At 35.9% G+C, this 16,255-nt stretch overlaps 2 protein-coding genes across 2 annotated transcripts; both read left to right on the top strand.

Annotated features, from left to right (window-relative positions):
* Nucleotides 1-10,221: 10,221 nt before the first annotated feature.
* On the top strand, nt 10,222-10,853 carry LOC126715948 (protein NRT1/ PTR FAMILY 1.2-like). Its single transcript, XM_050416813.1, has 2 exons — nt 10,222-10,392; nt 10,517-10,853. The coding sequence occupies exons 1-2, from the start codon at nt 10,278-10,280 to the stop codon at nt 10,747-10,749; spliced, it is 348 nt and encodes a 115-aa protein (XP_050272770.1). The 5' UTR covers nt 10,222-10,277; the 3' UTR covers nt 10,750-10,853.
* Nucleotides 10,854-12,439: 1,586 nt separating this feature from the next.
* On the top strand, nt 12,440-14,800 carry LOC126705647 (protein NRT1/ PTR FAMILY 1.2-like). The gene is made up of 2 exons (XM_050404754.1): nt 12,440-12,981; nt 13,642-14,800. The coding sequence occupies exons 1-2, from the start codon at nt 12,440-12,442 to the stop codon at nt 14,555-14,557; spliced, it is 1,458 nt and encodes a 485-aa protein (XP_050260711.1). The 3' UTR covers nt 14,558-14,800.
* The last annotated feature ends 1,455 nt before the right edge of the window (nt 14,801-16,255 follow it).

The raw sequence follows: 16,255 nt of genomic DNA, 5'->3' as shown, positions 1-16,255 counted from the left end.
TCAGCATATTGTATTGCTGGGACTATTGACGGATACATTTTGGGATTTTCTAGGTGGTGGAAAACTTTGGAAATAAACTTGTGTGCTTCGTTTACAAACGAGACTTATTTATATGCATTTTCTAGGTGGTGGAAAACTTTGGAAATAAACTTGTGTGCTTCGTTTACAAACGAGACTTATTTATATGCAGAGATGAGCCTAAAAATTTGTACTTGTTTGTGGCCTATACAACACGAATTATTTGGAATGTACTAGTAACCGCAGAGAATATCTTGCTATAAAATTGGGAACTATGCTAAATTACATATGGTTTAGTGTGTGTTTGGCTTGCTTGGCTAGGTATCTGCTTGTCTCTTTGCAGATTGATTGTGAAGAAAACTACTAAACTACTAGGATAAATACATTTGAATCATCTCTGTGACATGTCATATATCAGATTTGTGTTTGTTTTCAACACTAATCTGATTGATGCACTGTTTCTTTAAGAAGTATCGGCAGTACTTGGGCTATGAGACTCCATCTTGTGTTTTATTTTGCCTTTTTTTTTCCTCTCTCTATCATAGAAGAGCTTCATTCTTACTTGGTAACAGCATTAATCAGTTTGTTCATTTCATTATGTTATGTCTCAGGTCAAGATACTGTATTAAATGAGTTAGTGGACTTCATAACTGCTGCTTAAATAGCTGATAAATTTGAGGACACAGATAATACAACTCATGGTGACGAAGTTAGAACTCAGAAATGAGGTTGAAAATAATTTTTTCGTGAAATGTTTATACTCATACACACAACCAGTGGGTTTTGATTCTTGCGAGGAGAGAAATTTCCGTTTGAGCTAAAGCTCACTGGCAAGAAGTTGTCCATTAGATGACAAATTCTATAGCTTGATTAAGCAAGAAGTTTGATAATTTCAATTTCAGCTCTGTTATTTCACTAGATATTCACGAACTTTTTCTTCTCTGACTTTGATTGGGATGCTGCAAGGACAATCCCATATTAGAGTGTTCAATGTTTCCTTGTAATTTTCCTTATGTGATCTTCGAAGTTATACAATAGGTAAGTAGCAATAGCGTGGAATATGCATATGTAGCATTCCCTATAATGTATCACTGGTTTACTGTGTTTCTTTTTGACACGATCGCAGGGGCCATTTTTCTCTCATATCTTACTATGATACCATGCTTTTATAGTTGAAATGCAGCTTAATGAAGAAGTATTTTCACAACCTGGAAAAGGAAATAAGTTTATTTGCTTCTGTGCTTGGCACACCAGCTAACAGGGCTGTTGAATAAGCACAACTTAAAATGACATTTGGAATGAGCTTAGTTGATGTTCTTTGCATACATGCTAGAGTAGGAATGCCAACTTCTGTGGTGTCCCAATAACAACGTATAATGAGTTTTGAGACATAATACTCAGCCTGGTCCTGGAAAAAGCAGAGAAGACAATTTTGGGTAATGCTAAAGATATTACAAATTTTTATTAGATAAACCTCATAAACTTATATGTCAATTTTCAAAAACAAGCCAAAAAAAAGTAATTAAAAAATTTATTTATATATTTTTGAGATAACAACAATCACATTTATTATCAATTTAATTTGTAAGCTTCTTAAAATACAATTGACAATAACTTTAGAATTTCCCATTAATTTTTGTACATCTTTTAGATTGGCTCCTTCTTCTTCTTATTTTTCATTTTTTTTTTTTGGAGGAAATAGAAACCATAGTGAACAAGCTTACACGGAGACAACTAAATAGCAAAAATATTAATATTCAAAATCATTATTTGGATCAGTTCCAAAACATATCGTTGATAGTTACAACTTAGATGTTTTTACTTATTGAAAATATGAAATAAATTAAAATTATATATTTTAAAATTATTTTACAGTATTATTAAAATTGAGTAGTAGAAAAATAAAACATATTGGATGATAGAAAACACATTTAAGGCTACATTTGTTTTTTTAAATGATGAAAAATGGCAGGATCATATTTTGATATATATCCATGTGACAGGAGTATTATGTATTTTTATTTTTGAATAAAACTTCTCTCCAAATTAGTTTGGAGAGAAACTCTTCAAACTTCTCATATATTTCTTTTTTTGATGTAAATTTTGAAAATCTAACCGTTGAATTTCATATTGCTTATGTTCTTAATATGCATATCAAATTTCGTTCAAATCAGGTATTATTTACTATTTGATCAATTAACTTATTTTTTATATACAACTTTAGATTACAAACACTTGAAATTATAATATTTGTTTGATGACATAACAATCGATTTTTGATTTTTTTGAAATTTTGTAAGCATTAAGGATGTAATAAGAACATGCAATCTAACGGTTAGATTTTCAAAATTCATCCTCAATATAAATATATATGATGAGTTTGTAGGGTTTCTAACTTTGTTCTTTATTTTTTCCTCCTTGAAATAGTAACCCACCTAACTACTTCTTAGGTGAGAAAAAAGTTGTATTTGGCGTGGCATCTTTGTGACCTTTGGATTTTATTTTTGCCGCGTGTCCTTCATCAGTTTTAAAATGGGAGAGAACATGAGACTTCAAGACTGGAGGGGACTACAACATTTTTACAACAAATCACATGTGGTTAGTTGTTAACTTGTTATTGGTTCAAATTTGAAACTAACATTAAGATTACTTTTTTGTCTTAACAATAAAAACCAATAATAACCTACCACTTAGGACTTGTTGTAAAAATGTTGTAGAAATATTGTAGACATATCATTTCTCTTTTATAATACTAGTTCCACTCTCCTCCACCAATAAACCACGTGAAGATATACTCTTATCCTCAGTCCCATCTGCTTTTGTCGGTTTTACAAATACTTTCGTTTGTTTCACACAACAATACACGTTTCATTACACCTCTGGCAAGCACTAATGCACAAGTATCATTTCATAAATCATCATATCAATTAATACAAATTTAATGTTATAATAAAATATCATTTGAAATTTTAAATAGTGTGATGCACTATAGTCTGTGTAGGGACACGATTTTTAACGACCCAAGAATAACGTTGGTCTCGTATATAAAAAGGCCCGAACAATATAATTCATATAGAGTGGGATAGAAAGGCTGGACCTTGGTCATTGGGCGGCGGTTTAGTCATGATTTTCATGGAAGCCCATACGAAAGTGGATTTGGCCTGTATAGCTAAACCTTACACGAATGTGGTTTGAAAGGTTTGTCTCCTCGGACTTAGTCCGAGGAGCGTCTCATTCTCACCATTCTCCTTTTTTATGGATTCCCCCTTTTTGTCTCCGCTCTCTTTCCCTTTTATACTAGTATTTACTTCCCGTTCTTCACCTACGTGTCAGTTTTTCCTTCGTTGGGGTCAGTACTCGTCCTATCAATCCATACGTCAGAGTGGTTGGGGGTGGTTGGAGAAAGTTGAATAGCAAGGTCTGGAGTATGGGCTTGTCAAGTGCTGGGCTCCACATTACGACGTGGACAGCTTTCTTCATTATAATGCTTTTGTACTGAGTTTGTCCTTTACTTCAGGTGTTTTGTGAGGTATTGAGCGTGAGATCCTCCTCGGCCACATTCTTGGGCCTTTAAGGGACTTTCATCATACGTCCTGGGTAGTAGGGCTCCTCGACCTGGGCTTTGGGCCCTTAATACAAGGTGGGCTGGGACCGCAGATTTTGGGCCCCACAATAGCCCCTCAAAATCCTACTGCCCGGCCTTGTTGTTGGGGAGGAGGGTTTTGGTGAAATAAGGCTCACATCATGGCTCACTTGAATTCTGTACTTCTACTAATATTTGTGTTTTCCTGCTTCCATGTGAGACGTGCCAAATTTAGAGGCATTCCTTTATTCACTCACGCGGAGCCCTTTGATGTTCCAGTATTCGAGACGCACCTTCACGAGGATCTTCAGATCCTACGGCTGCGGATGAGGTTGGAAATTGAGCCAAGTCTGCCTTGTCTGTAACATTTCTTGGAAACTTGCATGGATTAAATGCCACCGGTTTGCTCTCTGTATAAATAGGATAGGGGGTCACTCCCCTAACATATAAACCCTTCTGCTTCCTTCAGAATCATAATCCTTCCACCATACCCACGATCTCCATCTCTAGTACCATTCTGCCTCAGAGCAATATGTTTGAGGCGTGGGTGGGGATGAAAGGTCTTCACACGCTTCAGAGGCACCGAATCCTTCTGATACTCAAGGTGATGTGGTCCGGACAAGGAAGGCACAGATTCAAGTCAGTCCCCCGTTTTGACAAGGGGGAGATGGTATTTCTCCCTCTTTCAGTCAAAATCCGAAGCAGGTATTGGTCGCACCAGATTCTTGGTGCGTCAGAAGCAAGGTTTTCCGCCATCAGCGCCGTCTGCTTTATCGCAAGCGTGATTATGTGGAGACTCATCAACTTCCGGCTCCCGGCACCTTTTCTTCAACGGTGCTGGTTGCAAGATGGGTTCCCTGCACCTTTTCTTCAGCAGCGCTAGCCCGGAGTTGGGCTCTCTGCACCTTTTCTTCAACGGTGCAAGCCCCAAGTTGGGTTCTTTTGCTGCCTGAGTTATAGGCATGTAAAAGTATTGAGGAATGGCGTCCTTAGACAAAATTTTGGAGCGGCAGCACGTTTCTTCTCTGCATCTCTTCTTCGGCTTTTTCTTCATGCCCTTGTATATTTTCTTTTCGCTTGTGTAGTTAGTTTCAGTATGAGCTTGTTTAAGCTCTTTCATTGTACACTGTACTGTTCTTTTGTCTAAATAAGAAATGGATTTGCTTACTCTCAAATACTTTTCTTTTTTGCAATCACTACTTTGTGCATGAATATTAAATGCGCATTTTCCTTTAATGATGCTTAGGGTAGGAAAAACTTTGAAATAAATTCCTACTAATTTGAACTTATTGACATTATCAAGTATAGTAATGGTAATTAACAGTAAATTAAACTCCTGAAACTAACCGAGATAACGGTTGAGCGCTTCGTAATGCATGCAAGGCGTCCGTCCAAGAACGATAAACGCTAAATAATTCATCCGAGAAGGTAGCCGAGCTGTGAGGGATTTTGACTGTATTTTTGACAACACATTGCCCTGTATTGCATCAATCCTCTTGGTGTTGAGGATCCGAGGGTAGATTCTAAGGGCCATATAGTGTCCAAGTTGTGTCCAAACCCCATGTTGTCTCTTCTAGGTAGTTGGCTTTCCCATAGGCTTGAGTCCGAGGACCATGCAAGGCCTTGGTTCTGTCCAAAACTTGTAGTTTTTTCTTTCAAGTAGTTGGTTTCCCCATAGGCTTGAGTCCGAGGACCATGCAAGGCCTTGGTTCTGTCCAAAACTTGTAGTTTTTTCTTTCAAGTAGTTGGTTTCCTCATAGGCTTGAGTCCGAGGACCATGCAAGGCCTTGGTTCTGTCCAAAACTTGTGGTTTTGCTTTTAAGTAGTTGGTTTCCCCATAGGCTTGAGTCCGAGGACCATGCAAGGCCTTGGTTCTGTCCAAAACTTGTGGTTTTGCTTTTAAGTAGTTGGTTTCCCCATAGGCTTGAGTCCGAGGACCATGCAAGGCCTTGGTTCTGTCCAAAACTTGTGGTTTTGCTTTTAAATAGTTGGTTTCCCCATAGGCTTGAGTCCGAGGACCATGCAAGGCCTTGGTTCTGTCCAAAACTTGTGGTTTTGCTTTTAAGTAGTTGGTTTCCCCATAGGCTTGAGTCCGAGGACCATGTAAGGCCTTGATTCTGTCCAAAACTTGTGGTTTTGCTTTTAAGTAGTTGGTTTCCCCATAGGCTTGAGTCCGAGGACCATGCAAGGCCTTGGTTCTGTCCAAAACTTGTAGTTTTTTCTTTCAAGTAGTTGGTTTCCCCATAGGCTTGAGTTCGAGGACCATGCAAGACCTTGGTTCTGTCCAAAACTTGTAGTTTTGCTTTTAAGTAGTTGGTTTCCCCATAGGCTTGAGTCCGAGGACCATGCAAGGCCTTGGTTCTGTCCAAAACTTGTGGTTTTGCTTTTAAGTAGTTGGTTTCCCCATAGGCTTGAGTCCGAGGACCATGCAAGACCTTGGTTCTGTCCAAAACTTGTGGTTTTGCTTTTAAGTAGTTGGTTTCCCCATAGGCTTGAGTCCGAAGACCATGCAAGGCCTTGGTTCTGTCCAAAACTTGTAGTTTTTTCTTTCAAATAGTTGGTTTCCCCATAGGCTTGAGTCCGAGGACCATGCAAGACTTTGGTTCTATCCAAAACTTTTAGTTTTTTCTTTCAAGTAGTTGGTTTCCCCATAGGCTTGAGTCCGAGGACCATGCAAGGCCTTGGTTCTGTCCAAAACTTGTAGTTTTGCTTTGAAGGTTAGCCCCTCGACCAAGGTGGGGAGAGTTAGCTTGAGGTTGGAAGCCCCTAGAGCTGCCCGTGCCATTGGCACTACAAGACGTAGCCCCTAGCGGGAGTTTATGTTGGAGCAACAACTGCATGTTGCTGGAAATGGAGGAAGCTACGCGGACCTCTGCTTGATAAAGACTTGACTCCACCGCCAGCCGCGCCAACGCACAAGCCTTCGCACAGACGGCGCCAATTTTAAGGACACGATTTTTAACAACCTAAGAATAACGTTGGTCTCGTATATAAAAAGGCTCGAACAATATAATTCATAGAGAGTGGGATAGAAAGGCTGGACCTTGGTCATTGGGCGGCGGTTTAGTCATGATTTTCATGGAAGCCCATACGAAGGTGGATTTGGCCTGTATAGCTAAGCCTTACACGGATGTGGTTTGAAAGGTTTGTCTCCTCGGACTAAGTCCGAGGAGCGTCTCATTCTCACCATTCTCCTTTTTTATGGATTCCCCCCTTTTTATCTCCGCTCTCTTTCCCTTTTATACTAGTATTTACTTCCCGTTCTTCACCTACGTGTCAGTTTTTCCTTCGTTGGGGTCAGTACTTGTCCTATCAATCCATACGTCAGAGTGGTTGGGGGTGGTTGGGGAAAGTTGAATAGCAAGGTCTGGAGTATGGGCTTGTCAGGTGCTGGGCTCCACATTACGGCGTGGACAGCTTTCTTCATTGTAATGCTTTTGTACTGACTTTGTCCTTTACTTCAGGCGTTTTGTGAGGTGTTGAGCGTGAGATCCTCCTCGGCCACATTCTTGGGCCTTTAAGGGACTTTCATCATACGTCCTGGGTAGTAGGGCTCCTCGGCCTGGGCTTTGGGCCCTTAATACAAGATGGGCTGGGACCGCAGATTTTGGGCCCCACAGTCTGTATATAATTAGATTTTAAAAATTTAAAATATTAATTGTAAAAATTTACTTCCAAACTATATTAGAGGATACTCAAGAACCATTAGATTTGCCACCAAGAGTTATACGGCTAAATTGTGGACTTTAAAGGGATGGAACTGGATGCCTACGTTGATCTTGTTCTTGTTTCTAACTTGATAAGTAGTCCCCTTAAAACTCTTGTCCTTGATCACAAGGAACTGATTAAAAGAATTCCTCAAACCAAACGGAGACTAAATGATGTGCATATGTCCTTTTTTGGCATGATTGTCACTCTCTTAAAGATTTGACTTTGTTTTTGGAGCCTTTTTTTTTAAATTTTTTTTTTTTTTTTTTTTTTTAATATCGGATAGGGAGGGTATTTGTTTGGTAAGAACCATGAATGTTCTAATATAGCACCTTTTGCCATTTCACATGAAGTTGAGGTAGTCTACAGGCAATATGACCATATGAGTGTGTGAAATGAAGAGAGTAATAAGGATGGATGCTAAGAAAGAAATGCGTTGCATGCAAGAACAAAATAACAGTATAATATGTAAAAAATGATAATGAAAATCTATTTCGAAAAGATTAAAAACTTATTTGAATAATACTTCAAAAACTAATCTCATTCAAATTCTTCAAAATAATACAAGTATAATTTTTAAGATATACAAGGATGATTTTTATCTAATGCAAGGAAGAATTTTTTGGGATTGAGAGAGGGCTTTTTGATACAAAGGGACTGATACTTGTTGGCTTTCTGAGTTTTTAAGCCTGCTTATAGCTAGCTTGCATCTTTCAACTTATGCAAATGCCAAATACATAGGAATACAAAAATGAAAAAAAAAAAAAAAAAAACCAAATGATAAACAATAAATTCGAAATAATACAATGAATAATAAAAGTAAACAGTTCTATATAGTAGTGAACAGCATAGTTGTCAAAACGTGAATCGTATCGTGAATCGATTTTTTATTTTTCCGTATCGTGTATCGTATCGTATCGTGTATCATACGATACACAAACACTTAATAAAATTTATAAAAAACTATAGATATACATATATAAATGGTATATTCATTATAAATTTTAAATATATTCAACTTATGACTAATTTATTCATCACTTATGTAATAATATTTAACAAACTAACTAAATAAATCAACCTAGCATGTGTTTATAACATACACATTCAAATGATTTAAATTTAAAAGTGATAATTTATTACAAATGATCAAAAAATAATAATTTATTTTCATCATATTGCCTAATAAACCACATCTAAGTCAATGCTATGATCATGTTTATCATTTTGCAAACTTATTTCTTCATTAAGATTTTCTTCATCATCATTAACATTTAGTATCTCTCCTTGTTCTTTTTATTTTAATAATTAAAAAAAAAAATCTTCTTGGCTTTTAGTTTCTTGGACTTATAACAATAATGACAAAAAAAAAAAAATTATATTGCCAATTGATATCTTATTCATAGTACAAAAAATAAATTTGCAAATATTAAAGTGAAGTGTAAGTGTATACTGTATAGTCTAAATTTTATAGGAAAAAGAGAGGGGAAAAAAACTTATGAATATGTTATTTTATTAGGCCAAATTAAGTAAACTAATAATTTTGTGTTAAAAACAAGTCTAACAACTTGTTAGATTCAAATAAAAGTACAAATTTTAACAAAAAATCTCATTTTAAAGTATTTTTCTATGTATCGTACGATACGTACGATTTTACGATACGATACGATTCATACGATACGCACGTTGTATTGTACGATTCATGAGCACTTACGATACGCCGATACGATACAGAACTTTTTACACACGATACGATACGTATCGTACGATACTGACAACTATGGTGAACAGTGTCAGAAATAATTTTATAATTTGTTCAAATACTAATACAGTGAAAATTTTCAATAATTTTTTATACTTAGATTGTAAAAGTAAAAATTCCAATAATACTTTTCTCTGCCAAAAGAAGAAAAAAGAGAGAGACTGATTCTAAACATTTTATATACACTTCAATTTCATGTGAAATGGCAGGATCATATTTGGACATATATCTATGTGACTAGCTTACCATTTCCCTCTAATCCATTATTCAAAGTCTTTATTATTTTTCATTTTTTTAATGAATCCAACTCTTAATTAAAGAATTTATTTGAACTATATATATATTTTTTTAATGAATCCAACTATTAATTAAGGAGTTTATTTGAAATATATATATATATATATATATATATATGAACTTTCTCAAGCCATATTAAAAAAAATAACAAAATGGAAGGAAGAAAACTCATAAGTTCCACATTTTATGTCATTGGAGTTTAGAAATAACTTAACATATATCATCGTTTTTAATTTTTATTTATTTTTAAATTTATAATATTTCCATATGTACGCTTATTTACTTTTTTTTTTTTCTGTTTCCTTTGTTTTTTTTTTTTAAAAAAAAAAACCAAATGAAACCTATATATTAGAACATTCCACCCTTGCGGTGCTAGTATCTACAAGTTCAATCCCACTTATATGTGGATACATGAATTAATTTACTATAGGACAAAAAAAAAAAAAAAAAAAAGAAGAAGAGTCTCACATTCATACTATGAAATTGATATACTTAGTTTGTAGCAACAAAAAAAATTTGCTGCCCAACTTCACGCGTAATAGACTGAAGTGGAGGTCCGCTTTGACTTTCCATTTTGGGTAAGGATTCATGAATCATGATCCAAGTGGTACACGGAGTTGAGTATTTACTACTATTTAGTAACATTAACTTTTTATTTTATTTTATAGCAAATTCAAAGATCATAGAGTGGAAAAGTGCATTTAAAGGAAATAAAAATAAAAATAAAAATAAAACTCACCAATTCCAACAAGTGTTGCCGCAAACCGCACCTATAATGCGATGCCATGTGTTACTTGATGTTCAAAAGAGTTGGTATCACACTGAGTACTGAACTTGAAACCTCTCTGTTTCTCTCTCTTGTTTTGAGTCACCTATACAGAGAGCGAGCATCACAACTCTTTGTTGAGGATGGATCAGCTAGTTGCAGAGGAGAGCATGGAAACTCCATCAAACCAAAATACAACAGAGCAATCATCAAGACCCAGCAGAAAGGGTGGCTTTAGAACCATGCCCTTCATCATAGGTAATAAATATATCTCAATCTCACACACCTATGTATATATTTTAGTTACTATAAGCAGTATACTAAAAAGAGTTTTTGTTGACCATATTTTTTTTTCTTGTTCTTGCTGTTGGAAAACAAACAGTGAATGAATCATTTGAGAAAGTAGCCAGCTACGGACTGATGCCGAACATGATCTTCTATTTGATGAACGGATATCACATTGAGACTGCAAATGGAACAAGCATATTGTTCATGTGGTCAGCCATATCCAATGCCCTAGCTATTGTGGGCGCTTTCCTCTCTGATTCTTTCTTGGGCCGGTTCTGGGTCATCGCCTTGGGATCCTTCTCTAGCCTTCTGGTTAGTATTTTGTGACTTTTCTTCCTATAATCCACAGCTCGATCTGCTAGCATTTTATAGTAGTAGTACTACCTCTCATAGAGTTGCAATAACTAGCCAAAGCTTATGTATATTTTTTGTTTTCTGTCCATGCTTGATTATTATTGTTGATTAGACTCGTGACAAACAGTTGTGATCGATGATTTGAATTGCTAATAATTGGATCCATTGAATTTCATTTTCTCTTTGATTTTTGGAATTGATTCTTTTCATTTCTATTCATTCAGCCTTAAGGAATATCCGACAATTGGGATGGTTTACAAATTTATATTAAAAAAGTGGTTCTTCCCAATGACTATTACCGTTCAAGTCCCCAGGAACCCTATTGCATGTGATCGTGTTAACTTCGAATCATGGCTATATATCTCTCTAACATGGGAGATATATATATTAAATCTAATAAATTAGATACTGATAGCATTCACATCAATATAGCTATTTTAATTTTTCAGCAAATATATAGCAAAAAATTAAATGAAAAAAAAAAAAAAAACTGACAGTGCAATATGTGAGAATATAATAGGAGATGCAAACATTGATTTCACGAAGCATAAGATAATGAAATTTGAAGCCAACTTTATTTGAACAGGGAATAAGACTTTCTAAGAATTTCATTTCCTTTCATACTAAAAGTAAATTTATCTGTTGTGAAATTGAGAAATCTGTGTATTGGAATGCTTACAATTAAAGAAAAGAAAGAAAAAGTTGAAGTCAAGGAAATTTTTTTTGGAAGATCACCTGTGAATTTTGGCATTTGCTAGGTTGTGGATGTGGTGGGTGGTGTTGAATTTGAGGACTAAAAATGTGAAGGGGAGAAAATAATATTTAATTGCAATAATGATGGAGTATTGAGGCTGATGCATGTGTATGAAAAAAAAAGATAGATAAACTAGTAAAAGATAGCTAAACTAGTAAAAGTAGAGTTTTTTAGGTTAGTTTAGCTAAAAAATTAAGGAGACTGATGTGAATGTTATAATAAAGCAAGTTCCATGATAATTTGGTCAAAACATCAATTTTGACTAGCCAATTGAGGTCTAAGTTCACACTTAAACGTAAATGATTAATTAAAATATACTTGCCTTTATTACTTGTTTTAAGTTAGAGTTAACTCAATTAACGAAATCTCTCATCATCAATAAAAACATTTAAATTTAAATTTCACCTAAAAAATTTATTGCTGTTTTAATCTAATGATAAAAAATAAAGGAAAAATTAATAAATGTCCTAAGGACATTTATTAGTGAACTAATTAAAAAAATTATGGGAAAAAAATTTAATGTTTTGACAAATTTTTTCAATTTCCTATAAAATTAGTATAAAAATTTTCTTAAAATGATTTATTAACCATTCTTTTAACATAACTCAAAAAATTGATGGGTAATTATTGGATACTCTCGGAGTACCATAAATGTATACTCTTTCCTCTTACATAATTGTGGATCTCACTAATTAAATTCATGGTGGAACCCACGATTCATGTGAAAGGGGAGAGTACGCATTTATTGTACTCCCAAAGTATTCAATAATTTTCCAAAATTTATAATGTTGAAATAAGCACCATAAATTCAAATCCTATTATATATAACCCATTTATTATTTTCCTATCTTAATATTGGATTTTATCTAATGCTATAATATTTGTTTTCATAAATTGTTGTCATAGGGCATGACACTACTATGGCTAACAGCCGTAATTCCAAAGTTAAAGCCTCCTCCTTGTGCCCAATTTAGCAGCAATTGCGGCTCAGCCAGTCCTGGTCAACTCATTGTCTTGCTATCCTCTTTCGGGCTCATGTCCATTGGTGCTGGCTGCATCAGACCATGTTCCATGGCCTTTGGTGCAGACCAGTTGGACAAGAAAGACAACCCCAAAAATGAGAGACTTTTACAGAGCTTCTTCAGTTGGTACTATGCATCAATAGGAGTTTCAACAGTTCTTGCATTGACTATCATTGTCTATATTCAAGACCACTTGGGATGGAAAGTTGGTTTTGGAGTTCCTGCAATTCTAATGGTGGTTTCAGCCCTAATGTTCTTGTTTGGCTCTTCTCTTTATGTAAAAGTGAAGGTTGAAAAAAGCTTGTTTATTGGTTTTATTCAAGTACTAGTGGCTGCCTTCAGGAAAAGAAATCTTCCACTCTCGGCCAAGAATGTAGAGTACCATTATGGCAAAGACCCAAACATCATTGCTCCAACTGATAAACTAAGGTACCATATCAATGTCATTGTTAAATTTGGACATGCAAACACTACAAAACTGTGCAGGAACATGCTTGGACATGTTCTTGAAAATAGTAATAGTAATGTGAGAGGCAAAAAATTCACCATCTTTTTCATAAGGGGTTACATGAAAAGTCATGATTAGAACAATATCATTATTGATAACATATACTTTTATGGGAAAAGTTAAATAATATTCTAAGAGTATTTGACTTAGAAAATATTTTTAAAAACTTTTTATGAGGAAAGAAAAAAAATAATTAATTTTTTTTACAATTTTTTATATTTTTCATAAAAATAATGTTAAAATTTTTCTAAAATAATTTATTAATAATGACGAGAAGGGTACCTACTAACGTAACACTATTTTTATTAGCACTAATTTTAACATGTCACCTCAAAAGTTGTGAAAAAATTTATTTTGAGTCTTAATGGTGAAAACATGTTTAAAAATGTTTCCTTAAAATGACTCATTTTAAGGAACATCAAAACAATACTGTCATTGGTTTCGTGTTCTGTTGAGTGCAAGGAAAGCCAAGTTTTTAACAGAATATTTATGGAAACTGTGAATGAAATAAAAATTCGGGAAAAGAAAAGGTATACACCAACAGGAAAATTTCTCTTACCATGTTTTTGTCCTTTGAGCAGGTATCTCAACAGAGCTTGCATTATCAGAGATCCTCAGAAAGACTTAAACCCAGAAGGCTCACCTATTAATCCATGGAACCTCTGCACAATAGATCAAGTAGAATCACTCAAAGCACTGCTGAGAGTCATCCCCATGTGGTCTACTGGTTTCATGATACTAGTTAGTTTGAACCAAAACTCATTTTCCACACTCCAAGCTAGCATGATGGACCGACACCTTGGTCCCAAGATTCAAATTCCAGCAGGATCATTCACTGTGTTCACAATTATCACATTAACTATCTGGGTCGCCATATATGACCGTGCAATTGTTCCATTACTTGCAAAGCTTACCGGAAAGCCACGCGGGCTTGGAACAAAAATGCGCATGGGAATTGGGTTAGTACTATCTGCCTTGGCCATGGCTGTGTCTGCGATAGTTGAGAACATAAGGAGGAATATTGCCATTGATCTAGGCCTTGCTGATAAGCCAAGGGTGGTGATGGACATGTCTGCAATGTGGCTAATTCCACAATATTGCTTGTTTGGGTTGGCTGAGGCTTTCAATGCAATTGGCCAGATTGAATTCTATTTCTCTCAGTTTCCAAGGAACATGTCAAGTATTGCAATGGCTCTTTTCACGCTGGGAATGGCTGTGGCTAACTTGGTGGGTAGTTTTCTGGTGAAGATTGTTGATAAAGCTACAAAGAAAGGAGGGAATGAGAGTTGGCTTTCTAGGAATCTGAATGAGGGTCACTTGGATTATTACTATTGGCTCATCACCATAATGTGTGTGGTTAATTTTGTATATTTTCTTGGTTGTTGTTGGGCTTATGGACCTAGTGAGGATGCAAGGGCTAAAATGAAGGATAATGGGCTAGAACAAATGGAAAGTAAAGAAGATGTGTGCAAAGCAAGAACACCACTCTTGGTTTGATGTGGTAGGTATAGTTCTTGATGTTGATGAGCCCAATTTACGTTGATGTATTTCAGTATTTGTGTTCACTTCATCGGGCAGTGTTTGAGCTTTTTCAAGATTCGAGTGCCTAGTTTTGAGAGGTCATCGCTTAGCATTCACAGCAAAATAAGAACACCACCATTGGTTTGATGTGTAGGTATAGTTCTTGATGTTGATGAGCCCAATTTACGTTGATGTATTTCAGTATTTGTGTTCACTTCATCGGGCAGTGCTTGAACTTTTTCGAGTTTCGAGTTTCAAGTGCCTAGTATCTAGAGGTTATCGCTTGGTATTCATGGCAAAGTATCTAAAAAATATAGCTTTTATTTTAATAACTCATTTTACCGTACATCTAACGGCAAGTATTTTATTTTAGTATTTAACACATTAAAATAATATAAATAATTTAATAAAATAATATATTTCAATACAATAAACATTCACAACTAACACAAACTACCGTCATAGCCAACAACCAACGTAAACCACCATAGCACAATCATAGCCACCATCACCGGCACCGACAACCTCTACAAATCGGAACCCCTACCACCTAAAATCCAAATCACAAACTCACCAAACCCACATCACAACCACCAATCCAACCTATAACCACCACAAAGCGCAAATCACAAACTCACGTTAGAAATCACAAAACCCACATTAGAAATCACAAAACCCACGCCACACCTTGGCAGAGATGAGCAGCGACAAGTCGGATTGACATTGGAGAAGAAGCTTATAAAGTCTAAAATCATAATTTTCTTTGCTGAATGTTTATAGATTCTTTTTTTGTTTTGATTGAGAGAGAGAGAGTGATGATTTGAGATACACAGAGAAAACCACCACACAAACCCAGCCATTCTAAAAACCCACCACACAACTGTGGTGACAAGCAGCCCATGACAAAACCACCGCACAAACCCAGCCACTCTGAAAACCCACAACACAACCAGGGCGACAAGTGACCCACGACAATGATCAACCTAGCCATACCGATCGACCTAGCCAACCACGGCTCCCAACGACCCAGCGACATGAGCTATCCACTACACCAATCAACATACTCACGGCACCCAAACACAACGAAAATCACCGCACAAGCCTGGGCGAAGGGGAGAGGGGGCTAGGCTAGGCGGAGATAGGGCTGGGCAAAGAGAGGCTGGAGGGAGAAAGCGCAGGAGATAGTAGCCCACCGTAGGAATCACTCAAAAACGTTTTGCTTTACCTTCTTTGTTGTAGCGTGTGTTTTTGATGTTTTGGTTGCTAAAATAACTATTTAGTCATTTTAGCAACCTTATTATGTGTGCTCTAATATTTTAGCATGGTATAGTAGGGATGGCAATGGGGCGGGGCGGGGCCGAAGGATGAGATCTTCGCCCCCGTCCCGCATGGATTTTTCTTGCCTCATCTCCGCCCCGCCCCGCATGATGGGTAAAATTTCTTGCCCCATCCCCGCCCCTTAAGGCCCCACGAAGACCCGCGAAGCCCCACCCTACACCGTAAAACTTTATTTCTTGTTAATTTTCCCTACAACTATTACCATTTTTTCAAATAAAATGACATGTTTCAATAATAAAAATATACTTGAAATTATAAATAAATTTATCCTATCAAATTAAACTAATTTTTAGCAAAAACTAAATAATATTATCTTAATGTTTAACAAGACAATAT

This window comes from Quercus robur, chromosome 2 (assembly GCF_932294415.1).
Source record: "Quercus robur chromosome 2, dhQueRobu3.1, whole genome shotgun sequence".
Taxonomy (NCBI): domain Eukaryota; kingdom Viridiplantae; phylum Streptophyta; class Magnoliopsida; order Fagales; family Fagaceae; genus Quercus; species Quercus robur.
The sequence above is the reverse complement of the archived record's forward strand: the minus strand, read 5'-3'. Positions and strand labels throughout refer to the sequence as shown.

Bases quoted from the DNA above. Each gene is read 5' to 3' on its own strand.
- LOC126705647 (XM_050404754.1), top strand. From the start codon at position 12,440: ATGACACTACTATGGCTAACAGCCGTAATTCCAAAGTTAAAGCCTCCT. The intron at 12,982-13,641 runs GTACCATATCAA...TCCTTTGAGCAG, and splicing joins GCTCCAACTGATAAACTAAG to GTATCTCAACAGAGCTTGCA.
- LOC126715948 (XM_050416813.1), top strand. From the start codon at position 10,278: ATGGATCAGCTAGTTGCAGAGGAGAGCATGGAAACTCCATCAAACCAA. The intron at 10,393-10,516 runs GTAATAAATATA...GAAAACAAACAG, and splicing joins AACCATGCCCTTCATCATAG to TGAATGAATCATTTGAGAAA.